General features: G+C 46.8%; 1 protein-coding gene across 1 annotated transcript in view; it reads right to left on the bottom strand.

Moving 5' to 3' along the window:
• The window catches only part of LOC136595105 (interleukin-18 receptor 1-like), a 48,568-nt gene that overhangs the window by 21,224 nt on the left and 14,342 nt on the right, over positions 1–13,002 (bottom strand). The window contains exons 3-4 of the mRNA XM_066588694.1: positions 8,401–8,562; positions 743–898 (exon numbers count right to left, since the gene is read on the bottom strand). Of these exons, the coding sequence (XP_066444791.1) occupies positions 743–898; positions 8,401–8,562 (318 nt within the window). The remainder of the gene's footprint in view (positions 1–742; positions 899–8,400; positions 8,563–13,002) is intronic.

Here is a 13,002-nt window from a genome sequence, read left to right as displayed (position 1 = left end):
TCTCCACTGTGCTGCGAGACTAAAGTTAAAGTCTTGCATCGCAGTGCGAGAAAAAAGCCAGCATCATGCCGGCATATCGCCAGTCTTTTCAATGGGGCCAGCGGCAGCAGCGCTAGCCCCATTGAAAAAAGAAGCAGAATGCCGGGACTTCTGCCACAGCTGTGAGAGCTGTGAAAGCTGTGGCACCTGCAAAAGATAGGACATCCATGCGCTGGGAAGGTTCGTGCTGCACGTAAAGATTTCCGGCGTTGAGTCCCCTTATCACTGTCACTTTCACAGTGTTCAGTGATGAGGGGAATGCCCGTGGGGACTCCTGTGGCAGAGGATCACAATTTTCTCCCATTGTTTCCCATTGCTTTGAATGGGATTCAGGCAAGCCCCACAGTAATTTTCAGGAAAGGGCTTGAAATATAAGCCCTTCCCTGAAAATTATCCCTACCTGCTGTAAAAAATAAAAAATATATACATCACATCTCTGCCACTGTTGGGGCTCCTGCCTATCTTCTCGCTGGCTCACCAGCACTGTTCTGAAGCACTTTCTGCTGGCCGGGAATTTAAAAATCCCTGCCTCCTGAAAGTGCTGGGTCTGATTGGCTGAGCGCTCAGCCAATCACAGGCAGTGCTCAGCCATTCATTGAATGACAGCTGAGTAATACCTGTGATTGGTCACAGTGCACAGCCAATCAGAGGCAGCGCTCAGCCATTCATTGAATTCAACTGAAAAACATCAATTAATCTTTACCTCCTCCAGGAACTACATCTCTTTCAAAGATGAACAATTTGTAACCAAAACAATTTTCCAAGATTGGAGCAAGAGTGTGAAATGCAAAATGTCTTTCATTGGATTCATAGGTTGAAGAACTTTCAAAAGACAGATACGCATCATATTCTTTCCCATCTGAGTGAAGAAAAAAATGCATATTATCATCTGCACAGAACATTGATAATATGTATCTCAATAGTGACTAGCTAAATGTCTTTACAGGGCTATGGTAATGGATAGCAGTTATTCAAAACAACCATAGTTGTTGTTCTATGGTCTGATTCTGGTGTTCATGTTCAACACTCAATGTCTGATCTCCCCGTTCCTATTACACATGTCTGTCTTGGCTCCACAGTTTTTTACACACTCCTGTCTGGTCTTATTCCTGTCCTGTCATCACTGCTGCATCTGGCTGCCCACTGTGATTTTTCTGGGGACTGTAGCCTGTGAACCTCTTCTGGGGCCACACAGAGGGAACTCCATTACCTTGTGGAACCACACAGAGGGGACACCAGTGCTTTGTGGGGTCATAGAACACACACCAGTCTAGTACTATGGTGAAGCCACAGAGGAGAGGCTAGTATTATGGAGGTTACTGAGAGGTTCATTGGGGCAGGATGGTCATCTAGGCCCAGATAAAGAGCAAAACCAAAAATGCGCATCACTAATCAGAGAAGACACTACTTGTGATCACTAGAGATAACTGTACTGTAATCACTATGTAGAACTGCTATCTGACTATGACATAATGACTGCACTATATAGAAGTATTCTAGAGCTGAGTCGCTGTTTCTAAACCCACCATGTTGTAGATATGCTGAGTCTAATATAATTTTTTATGGGGTGCTCCGAATTCTACGTTTTGCTATGTAGCCCCATGGTTGCTATGTATGCCCCTGACTTACATTACAGAATGAAGTTAATATACAAGGATCTATGTTGAAGCCCTCATTTTGAAGAACTGCCTTACATATCCCTGTCTGCCTGTGACATCAAGTTAAATCAGAATCATGGGTTAGCTCTGCTTTCCCAACTATATTGAGAATTTTATTTTTTTGTAATCGGGCTGAATAAAATCTCCAGTGTCAACAGTTATCATGTAGCATCTCTGGAGTCTGAATTGTAGAATAGACCTAAAGTACATATCATCTTCTTAGAAATCTATAACGATGACCTAGAAGATAAGAGGATTTTTTACTCACCGTAAAATTTCTTTCTCGTGTCGTCATTGGGGAACACAGTAAAGACCGTGGGATATAGCTACTGCCACTAGGAGGAGACACTAAGCACAAAAAGTATTAGCTCCGCCCTCTGGCTATATGCCTCCTGCCGACACCAGGCTAATTAGTTTGTCATGCCAGCAGTAGGAGTAGACATGCAGGAACAGCGAGACAACAATAGTTAGTAATATGACACACCAACAAATCATAACTGTAATGAAAAACACTGCACCATTTGCATCCTACAGAATCTGGAGTCCGACTAGGACCACCAACTGTGTCATATAAAAGAAAGAGGGGTGGGTGCTGTGTCCCCCAATGAGGAGACGAGAAAGAGATTTTACGGTGAGTAAAAAATCATCTTTTCTCGCTCGTGTCATTGGGGTACACAGCAAAGACCGTGGGACGTCCCACAGCCATCCCTGTAGCCGCCTTACACACCTGTGACACTGTGGCACCATGACAGACCGCCCATGAAGCCCTCACCGCTCTGGCGGAGTGTGCTGTCACCTGAAACGGCGGTGTCTCACCCTTACCCCGATAGGCCTCCACCACCGCCGAACGAATCCAGCGGGCAATCGTCACTTTTGATGCAGCAAGACCATGTCTCGGACCGTCCGGTATCACAAACAAAGAATCCGAACGCCGAAAGGACGCGGTCTGGTCCAAATACGTCCTCAGGGCACGGACTAGGTCTAAGGTATGCAAAGCCCATCCCCTAGGATGAACGGCCTTCGGGCAGAATGATGGTGGACAATGTCCTCATTAATGTGAAAGGCCGACACCACCTTTGGAAGAAAAGACCGCACCGGCCGCAATACCACCTTATCCTGGTGAAAAAACGTAAAAGGGTGGTTTTGCTGACAGTGCCGCAATCTCAAAAACCCAACAGAGGGAGGTAACTGCCACAAGGAAGGCGACCTTCCAGGACAGTAGCCGCCACGGTATCTCCGCGAACGGTTCAAACACATGGGTCTGCAGGACATCCAGAACCAGGTTTAGGTCCCAGGGTGGCACCGGTGACCAAAATGGAGGTGCCGTATGAGCGACTCCCTGTAAGAAAGTGCGCACCGCCAATATAGAAGCAAACGGTCGCTGAAACAGAATTGGCCGATATCTGTCCCTTAAGGGAGCTGATGCTCAGCCCCATGTCCAACACGTCCTGGAGAAAAGACAGGAGGCAGGCCAATGAGAAACGCATCGGATGTACCCCCTTCTGTTCGCACCAATGAAAGAATGCTTTTCACACCCGATGATATACTCTTAATGAAGACGGCTTCCTAGCCTTAATCATTGTCTGGATAACCGGGTCTGAGAAACCTCGTGCTCTCAGTACCGCGGTTTCAACCGCCACGCCGTTAAACATATTGTAGCCAAATTTGGGTGGTAGAGGGGACCCTGAGAGGGGAGATATTTTCGCAAGGGGAGCCGCCAGGGAGTATCTGCCAAGAGGTCTATGATCTCCGCGTACCATGTTCTTCGTGGCCAGTCTGGGGCTATGAGAATCACTGGTAGCCCTTCCTTCCTGATTCTCCTGAGCAACCGGGGAATAAGAGGTATTGGTGGGAATGCATAGGGGTAACGAAAGTCCATGGAGCTGTTAGTGCATCTGCTGCTAGCGCTCTGGGGTCCCTTGACCTGGCCGGATAGGTTGGAAGTTTCTGGTTGAAGCCATCAGATCGACATCTGGCCGACCCCATCTTTGACACACGTCCTCCAAAACTTCGGGATGCAGCTCCCACTCCCCTTGGTCGACCTTCTTCCTGCTGAGGAAGTCGGCCACCCAATTTTCGACCCCCGGAATGAAGACTGCTGATATCGCCGGAAGATGATCCTCGGCCCATGCCAGAATTCTTCCTACTCCCTTCATCACCCCCTGCTGCAGGGCCCGCCTTGATGGTTTATATATGCCACAGCGGTCGCATTGTCCGACTGGATTCGCACCGGAGTTCCCTCCAGCCGAAGCGCAAAGTGCTGCAAGGCCCAGAATACCGCCCACAGCTCCAACACATTTATAGGGAGACCGGTCTCCTGCCTGGACCAGGTCCTCTGTGCCACTAGATCCCCCAGCGTGCATCCCCAGCCTGTCATGCTGGCATCTGTAGCCAGCACCTGCCACTGCAGGGGCAGGAACGACCTGCTGAATGTGGGGCGAGTCCATCCACCACCGGAGTGACTGCTGTACCCCTAGTGGAATCCTTATCCTCTGATCGAGAGATCTCGCCAATTTGTGCCACCTTGACAGTATCGTCCACTGCAAGGGGTGGGAGTGGAATTGGGCAAATGGAATCGCCTCGAAAGACGTAACCATTAGACCCAAGACCTTCATTGCGCACTGGATCGATACCGTGATAGAAGGGATAGTACCTGACTCTGAAGCAGCTGGCGTTTTGCCTCTGGGAGAGTCACTCGACCCTGTACTGTGTCGAAGCACATACCCAGGTACACCATGCACTGCGCTGGCACGAGTGACGACTTCTGGTAATTGATCAGCCAACCGAGCCTGGTTAGAGTGTCCAAGGTGATCTGCAGGCTCTCCAGGTTGTCCCGCCGGGTCGGGGCCTTTACCAGGATGTCGTCCAGATACAACATGGCAACAACCCTTCTGGGATGCAAGATTGCCATTACTGCCGCTAGGACCCTTGTAAATACCCTGGGAGCAGTTGCCAGCCCTAATGGTAATGCCGCAAACTGAAAGTGCTTCTCCTGTACCATAAACCGGAGGAAGCACTGGTGCGCAGACGAATAGATATGTAAATATGCATCCCGGATATCTATTGAGGAGAGGAACTCCCGTTTCGAAAGACACGATGACCGCTCGTACTGATTCCATGCGGAAATGACGTACCGCCACAAACTTGTTTACGTACCGCCACAAACTTTGCGAGCTCTCTCCCCCCGTAGCCTCTGAAATGAGCTCGTCTAGCTTGGTGCCGAAAAGGCGGGATCCTACAAAGGGCATACTGATCAGTGATCCCTTGGAGGAAGCATCTGCATCACATGACCTTAACCACAGGCTCTGGCGAGTCGCCACAGATGTTGCGGAGGCACGAGCTACCAGCTTGGCTGCATCCATAGAGGCTTCACAGAGAAACATGCCTGCTTGTTCAATCTGCTGCGCCATATCTTGCCCAATCAGTAACAGCCTTACTGACCCAGGAACAGGCAAACACAGGTCTAAGAGCAGACCCTGTCGCCTCGAAAACAGTCTTCGCCAAAGCCTCGATCTTTCGATCCTTGGGATCCCTGAGGGAGGAGGACTCTGCCGTGGTCAGCACAGTATGCTTTGCCAGACGAGAGATTGGCGGATCGACTATTGGTGGGGCCGAACACTTTTCCACCAACTCCTACGAAAAGCGGTACTTCCTGTCTAAACTACCTAACTTGGAAAAGCGTTTATCAGGCGCCTTCCATTCCTTAGACAAAACTTTATCAAAGTCTTCATGGGCCGGAAAAACGTTTTCGGGGAACGTCTGGGCTGCCTAAAAGAAAAAGACATCCGAGATGCTTATGGCTCCTGCTCAGTGAGCTGAAACGTATCACGCACTGCTACCACTAAGCTCTCCAACATTGCCGAAAATTTAGGAACCTGATCCTCCTCTATGACAGAGTCAGAGGAAGATTCTGACCACTCCTCCTCTGAACAGTCCTCTTCTCTCGACGACCGCCGCGACCTCATACCTGAGGAACACAAAAGCGATGAGGAGGATGGTGACTGGGAGGGCCTACCCCGTTTCCGTCGATGGCCGCGCTGCGAGCCATCCCTATTTTTCTCACGTGAACTGGAGGTGTCCCGTGCCAGTTTATCTAAAATTGCACCAGACGCCTGGGTGAGGTCAGACACCGCAAGGGACAAGGAGCAGGCCCACTCCGGCTCAACTATAAGTGTGGGCTGAACGGGGGGGGGGAAGTGCCTTGTATTGTCACCTGTTTAGCAGGGGAATAATCCTTACAAAAAGGCTCAGCCTGTCTGCATGTTAACTTTAGATTACAGCATGAGCAAGCAAAGTGCGTTACTCTTGCTGTTCGTGGTCCAGCCTCCAGAACTCTGGGGTCAGACATAGTGCTGGAATTTCAACCGGGCAAACCGCAAACTATCCACTACTATGCCAACCGCCGGCAGGAGGAATAAGCAGCGAGAGGGGGGAGCTAGCCGCCAAGCAGAGCTTACCCTAGGTCCTTGACGAGGTCTGAGGAGCCGCAGAGCCGAGAGCCTGAAGAGATTCCTGAAGACGTGTCTGCACTGCATAAGAGCCAGAAAAGCAGCAAGGATAGGAAGAGCAGGGCGGTTTAAATCCGGGTGCGCTGTCTCCTGATAGGCTGGCCATTCTATGAGGTCACCTCTCCTTCTCACAGCATGAGGGAGGGGGGGGAATGGCGCACATCACTGCCTTAGCCACGCCCCCTCCACAGCATCCGCAGAAGAGTAGCTGTGCTGTCGCGCCGCGCCAACCGCCGAGAGGACATGCCCCCACACACCCATGTCACCGGGGGCGTGGCCGCTTGTTGGAGCCACGCCCCCTGCCTTCCGGACGGATAGAGCGATCGGGGCGCCGCCCACTGCTGCGCCTGCTCGGCTGCACTGGGGTCCCTGCTGCTGAGCCCCTGCCATCAGCAACGGGTGTGCCACCAACGGGGATCCCGAAAGTGGACCTGTCGCTGCTGCCGCTGAGCTGCCACGTCTCCCCGTGGTCACAGGAATGCGTCAGAGTGCAAGCCACTCCCACTTCCGGGGGATTGTGCCCTGGACGTCCGACCATGCCGCCCAATACCACCGCCAGGTAAGCCGTGCCCCACTCCCCCCCCCCCCCCGAGGGGAGCGGAGGGAGATACTAGCCCCGGGCTCCCCAGCTCCTGTATCTTCCCAGGAAGAGAACCCCTTACCGGGCATCCCCCCAACTGTCCAGCACTACCCATGCTGGGACCTCATGGCGTTTAGGGTGCGCCTGTGCATAGCGACCACCTCGCGCAAAAAGCTATGGCGACCGCCTCTGCCGCGCAACTGCGAGACACGGGGGAGAAAACAAGGGAGGAAAAAAAAGGGAGAAGTCGCCGGCGCATACTCACCTCCTGCGCCTGCTTTGATAAAAATAGCAGCATCCAGCTCCAGCAGCCTACCCCTATGACATGGCCTACCTCATGGGTAGGGGATGCGAACCCTTGGCACTAGAATGGGGGGCTTTTTGCTGGCGGGTCACATGCAGATATACAGATCCAGATGTGCCACCTTTTCTTCTGAGGTAGGCCTGGCAGTAACAATCTGGACAGTACCGGGTTGTTCGCCCTCCTCTATCATTTGGGTTTGATGGGGAGAGACCTGCCTCGCCGTTTAGCCCTGGCCCTTTCTTCCGCCCTGACGGGCGTGACCGTCGTCTTATGAGACACTAAGCTAAAAACTAATTAACCTGGTGTCAGCAGGAGGGATATAGCCAGAGGGCGGAGCTAACAATTTCTGTGTTTAGTGTCGCCTCCTAGTGGCAGTAGCTATATCCCATGGTCTTTGCTGTGTACCCCAAGGACACGAGAGAGAGAAAGTATGGTTAAACTGCAGTAAACCTGAATTTTCAGGTTTTAAGTAGAGTTTTTAAGACCAATTTCATGTTTATAAAGTTTGTTGTTACACGGCAATCATATTAGCATTGACCATGTAGGGTTTAAGTTTCTCCTTTATGTTATAATTTTGTAAACTTTCATCTTTTTTAAACTAAAAAGTGAATTCCTTATTACACCCCTAATATCCAATGATAAAAAAAATAGTAACAGTAGCTATATGTCTTATGTACAGTACATACAGTGTATACAACATATGAGATGTTTCTAAGGATGCCTGTCCACGGGCGTTGCGGTATCCTGCGGCGGATCTCCGCCGCCTGGGAGTAGGAGCCGACAGACAGATCTCCACCGGTCAGCCTATCTGACAGATAGGCTAACCGCGGAGGACCGCGAAGAATCACGGCAAATGGCAGCATGCTGCGATTTGCCGGCAGCGAGCGGAGAATCGCAATGATTCTTAGCTCGTGGACAGGGCGGCTGCGCTCTCCATAGCAATGCTATGGAGAGCTTTCACTGCGTTATCCGGCCGCGGGGAATGCAATTCAAACTCACCCATGGACAGGCAGCCTTAGTGATATCTTTATTTTTGTGATGGGGTAAAAGAATCTATGTGGTCCACTGATCACAATTTGGATCTAGTGTATGAAGGTTCCCACACAGTGTCATGACTTCTATTATAAACAGAAACTTTGAAGCTAATGTGAACTTAAGCTTTAGATTCTCTTCAGTTCCAATTCTCTTTCAGAATTATTTCACATCACTCTTTTCTATTGGATTCTGAACGACATAATAGTCGAAGGATACTCTAATATTGCTGTTCATTCATACACTGTAACTGATGAAATAGAAAGATATGACACTTACCTCCAATGGTTTCATCTACTCCAGTTATACTACGGTATAAGAGAACAATTCGTATCCTGAACAGTATGCACAAGCCAATCAGAAATACAACTGAGACAGAGCAAGTGATAGATGCGATAACTGATGTTGTGAAAACTGTTCTAGAAATATCTTGACTTTTTTCTGTTGGAGAAATAAAGAAATTACAGTGATTTAACAGCCTTTCATCGACTTTTAAAATATTTAAATTACATGTAATATTGGACCCTGGGAGCCTTTCATAAGTTTGTAAGAATTGTCAGATTTATTTGAAGACTAAATTTATTTTCAAAACCACTTTTCTACAATGTAGTAACAACAGAATACATTGCCTCCTGCTAATGTGCATTTATAACTCAGATCCTGAGGAAAGTTCAGAATCAATTGATAGAAAAAACTAAGCAAAATCATCTGATTAAGTAGATATTACAAAACAACATATACTACCAGTGAAAAGTTTTAGAACACCTCAATTTTTTCAGTTTTTATTAATAATTACACAGTTTAATGTCTCAAATGTACTTTGAAATGAAAGCATAGAGCAAATACACAAGTTAAAGGGAATCTGTCAACTAGTTTTAGCTCTATAAACTAAGCTTATAGGCTGAAAGTAGCTGACTTGCTGAATATGATGTTTTATCATTCCCTTCCCCTCCTTTTTCCACATTTTAGGGCTCAAATCTTCTGCTGCAGTACATTGGGAATAAATAAGATTAATAAAAAATAATAAATTAACCATATTTCACCAAATTAAATCTAGATTTTTGACTCTTCAAAGTAGCTACCTCTAGTTGATGCAACAGCTTTACACAATCAAGGCATTCTTTCTACAATTCAGGTATTGTTTAGAAAATTCTTCCCACCATTGTTTCAGAGGTTCGCACAAATGTGCTGTACTTGTAGGTTGCTTTGATTTCACCTTACTGTCCAGTTCATCCCAAACAAGCTCAGTGGGGTTTGTCTGGAGACTGCGCAGGCCATTCCATTTTTGAAGCTATTGGCTTCTTCTTGTCATCTTACATAGTTTTGACATAACCTAGAAGTATGTTTTGGATCACTGTCTTGTTTTAATGTGAACCTCTGACCAACTAGGTGCACACCAGAGGGTATTGCATGGCATATCAAAAGGCTGTGTTGGCTTTTTTGTCCAGTGTGCCAGTCACCCTGTGTGAGTTGCCAACTCTGGATCCAACAAGAGAGGCCCAGACCATCGCACATCCTCCTCCATGTTTGACAGTTGGTGTCACACACTCAGGAACCATCCTCTCACCTACTCAATGATGTACAAAAACTCTGCATGATGTATCAAAGATGTCAAATTCAGATTCATCAGTCCATCAGTAGTTTGCTGGAGGTGCTGCTCGGCCCAGGCAAATCTTTTTTTTTTTTTTCTTGTGGGGATCTTAGCAGGGGCTTTCTTACTGATACTCTACCTGTCAAACCAGCAGATAGATGTCTCTTTATCACAGTCAAAAAAATTTTGCTACAGTATTTTTTACTACATGAAGACGTGCTTGAGGATTTTATGCTGTGAGGCGCAGATGACGCAAACTGTTGACTCTACATTAAATTTGCTGACTGCATGATAATATTTGATCTTTGTAGATTTCTATGTGCTGAATTCAAATATCACATTTGTTTATTCCAACCAGGTCTACTGTTCATCATGTGCCTATTAAACACATATGACATATCTATATGATTGACATATTAAATACATGAGCTAGAATCTGAAGATTGACTAAAAGAGATATCCATGATTGATCCCTTCAAACAACATTACATAAACAGAGCTAGAACTGATAAATAATATTGTAATCTTTCATGATTTCAGCATATGAATAAATGAGGTATTATACATTAATCTTATTGCAATATAATTACTTCAATAGACAGTTAACATTCAATTAATTCAACAGACAGTATACTTGTGAAAGAAGGTGCGAGGCAAGAGTGCAAGAAACTGGACAATATAAATAGTCCTACAAAGTAGAAGCCTGCAGATTTAAGTCATAGACTGCATTGAGTTTCTACAAGAGATCATCATTATGCAAAGAAGAAACCAGCGGTAAATGCTATGTGACACTTTTCACTTTACACGATTAAATAACTGTTACCATGAGGCCGGTCACGGACCACGGGTGGCAGTGGTGCAGTTCGCTGCAGCGTTCTGGGATGGTGTTGCGCCCACGTTCGGGTTGGCAAACGGCAGCGCCGTGCACCGGTGTGCCGGTGCAGTGTGTGGAGCGCGCGTCTGCTATGAGAGGCGAGCACTTTCTACCTCTGTGAGTTCTAGTGGCGGACTGGGAGCTTCAGTCAGCTGGCCTGATTGGTCTCCGCCCAATGGGGGGAGACTCCTGAATATAGTCTGGCAGCTGCTGATAGCAGTTGCCAGTTATTGGTTCCGTTCCCTGTGTGTCTGACTTCGGTCCTGCTCCAGTGAAAGTTACCTTGTCTCGATCCAGCTCTGCCTGTGTTCTGGGGTCTTCCTGTTGTGTTGGTTTATTCTATCAGCCTAACCTGTCGGTACTAGAAAGTTGTCATCTGCACAAGTACGGCGGTTCCTTCCTGTCCTGCCACTAGGCAGCGTAGGGTCAGTGTTGGCGACCTGGACCTGTCTACCTTTGGGGCTACCTCCAGGAAGGGACATTGGCGTGGGTGAGGGTCAGGGAGCTCCGGGCCGTGCGTACCTGTGCACACTACTAGTACTGTAACAATAATGTTTGATTAGACTAGATACCAAATACTATTTTTTTAATAGTTGTAAGTTCATTGCTACACATTCTGACACTAACGTACCATCTCGTCATACATATGGGTATGTCTTACATGCTAATATGCAACATGATACTGAGGTATGTGTAAACAAATATTTCTCATTTGTAAAAAATTTTAACCTGATGCATCATTTCTGGCATCATATTTGGAATCAGCACCTTCAAATTGTATAGGATCAGTACAGTTAGGTCAGCACAAAAAAAAAACATCATATGCAGACCAGTGTAACTTACAGTTTGTACTGTAGAACCTCACAACCAAAGTTATGATGACAAGACAGCCAGTAGAGTTCTGTTACACAAATACTGTTATACCATGGAGTTGCCATATGACAGTATATTAGGATGGCATCTCATAATAAAGAGGCAAGAGGTCAGGAAAACGGTATCCCTGGTCTGTCTGCTGTTAAACTCCTATCTGTGGGACACTCGCCCTGATAAGGGCATCCCCACTCCATGGCAGCTGTCACCTACACAGATCCCTGTTGCACCCTAGCATAAATAAACCACATCCCAATGTGTTACCCAGATACATGACATCCAAAGGTCTCCTTCTGCATGGTGCATGAGCATTAATGTCTTTTACACAGGGAAAGTGGAAAAAGCCACAGCCAGACTGCTCAGCTGGCAGCTTATCTCCTGGAAGAACAAAAGGATTGTGCACTGAAATTTATTGTGATTGATCATTTTTTTCCTCCCCGATGTCATTTGTAGTAGTTGTGATGCCCTCATATACATGCAACAGTTGCCTAATCTGACCAAAACTGGCTCAGTTTGGACAACTTTTTTATTGTGCCATTCTAGCATAGGAAAGAGAAGGTTAGGATCAGTTTATATAATCTTCAACAACTGCAACGAGCGCCAACGTCACCACCAAGGTCATTAGCGCTCATGCAGAGCATTTGGACAGGCACAGTTCTATGTAAAGTGCTGAGCGGGGAGCATTTATACTCAGCAAGAATCCCACGATCCAGCAATGTTTTTAATGCTTACTGAAAGTCAGTGATAAAGAGAAGTGAACGAATAGTAAATGATTTTTTTGCATTTACACAGATAATTATTGCTCAAAAGTTATACACGGTATCATTGGCTATTCACACAGATGCGAGAAACTGATTTTATGTTGATTATACAGCCACGATACGTAACTAAATTGTCCTTCAAAACTGTGAGAGATTACAAAACTTGTTCACGTTAACAAACATGTAAATAAAAAGTTTACTTGAGTCTTTACACAATGCACATACATTGTTCAAAAGTACTTTAGGCACTTGCTTTTGTGCTTGTGAGTGTTTGTTGTTGACCACTGCAGAAGCCAGCTGTAATCGCCCATCATGTTGGGGTTGAAGTGGCCTTGATATTGTTTTTCCAAGGTGGCAATATCCTGGTGGAATCTTTCCCCATGTTCATCACTCACGTCACCCAACAAATCCAGATGAGAATGTAAGAAATGAACTTTGAGTGACATTTGGCAGCCGAGTTGCTGATACACTGCTAACATGTTGCTTACAAGTTCAGCATGGTTGTCAGCCCGATGGTTGCCAATAAGGTTTTGCACAACTTGCGCAAATGCATCCCAAACGGAGAGTTCAAGCGTGTTCAATTTGGATCTGAATGTGTCATAATGCATTAATTTGTGGATTTCAGAACAAAAAACAATTCCTGCTTTTAGTTTTGGCTTTTCCTAACTTGTCCTCCCGATACTGAAAACCATTTCCATTATGATCCATAGCAACAACAGTTTTTCATCATGCCCAGCTTAATGTGAAGTGGTGGAAGGTACACTGACATTGGATCAACTAGTGAT

Source organism: Eleutherodactylus coqui, chromosome 1 (assembly GCF_035609145.1).
Source record: "Eleutherodactylus coqui strain aEleCoq1 chromosome 1, aEleCoq1.hap1, whole genome shotgun sequence".
Lineage (NCBI taxonomy): Eukaryota > Metazoa > Chordata > Amphibia > Anura > Eleutherodactylidae > Eleutherodactylus > Eleutherodactylus coqui.
This window is presented reverse-complemented; position numbering and strand designations above follow the sequence as displayed.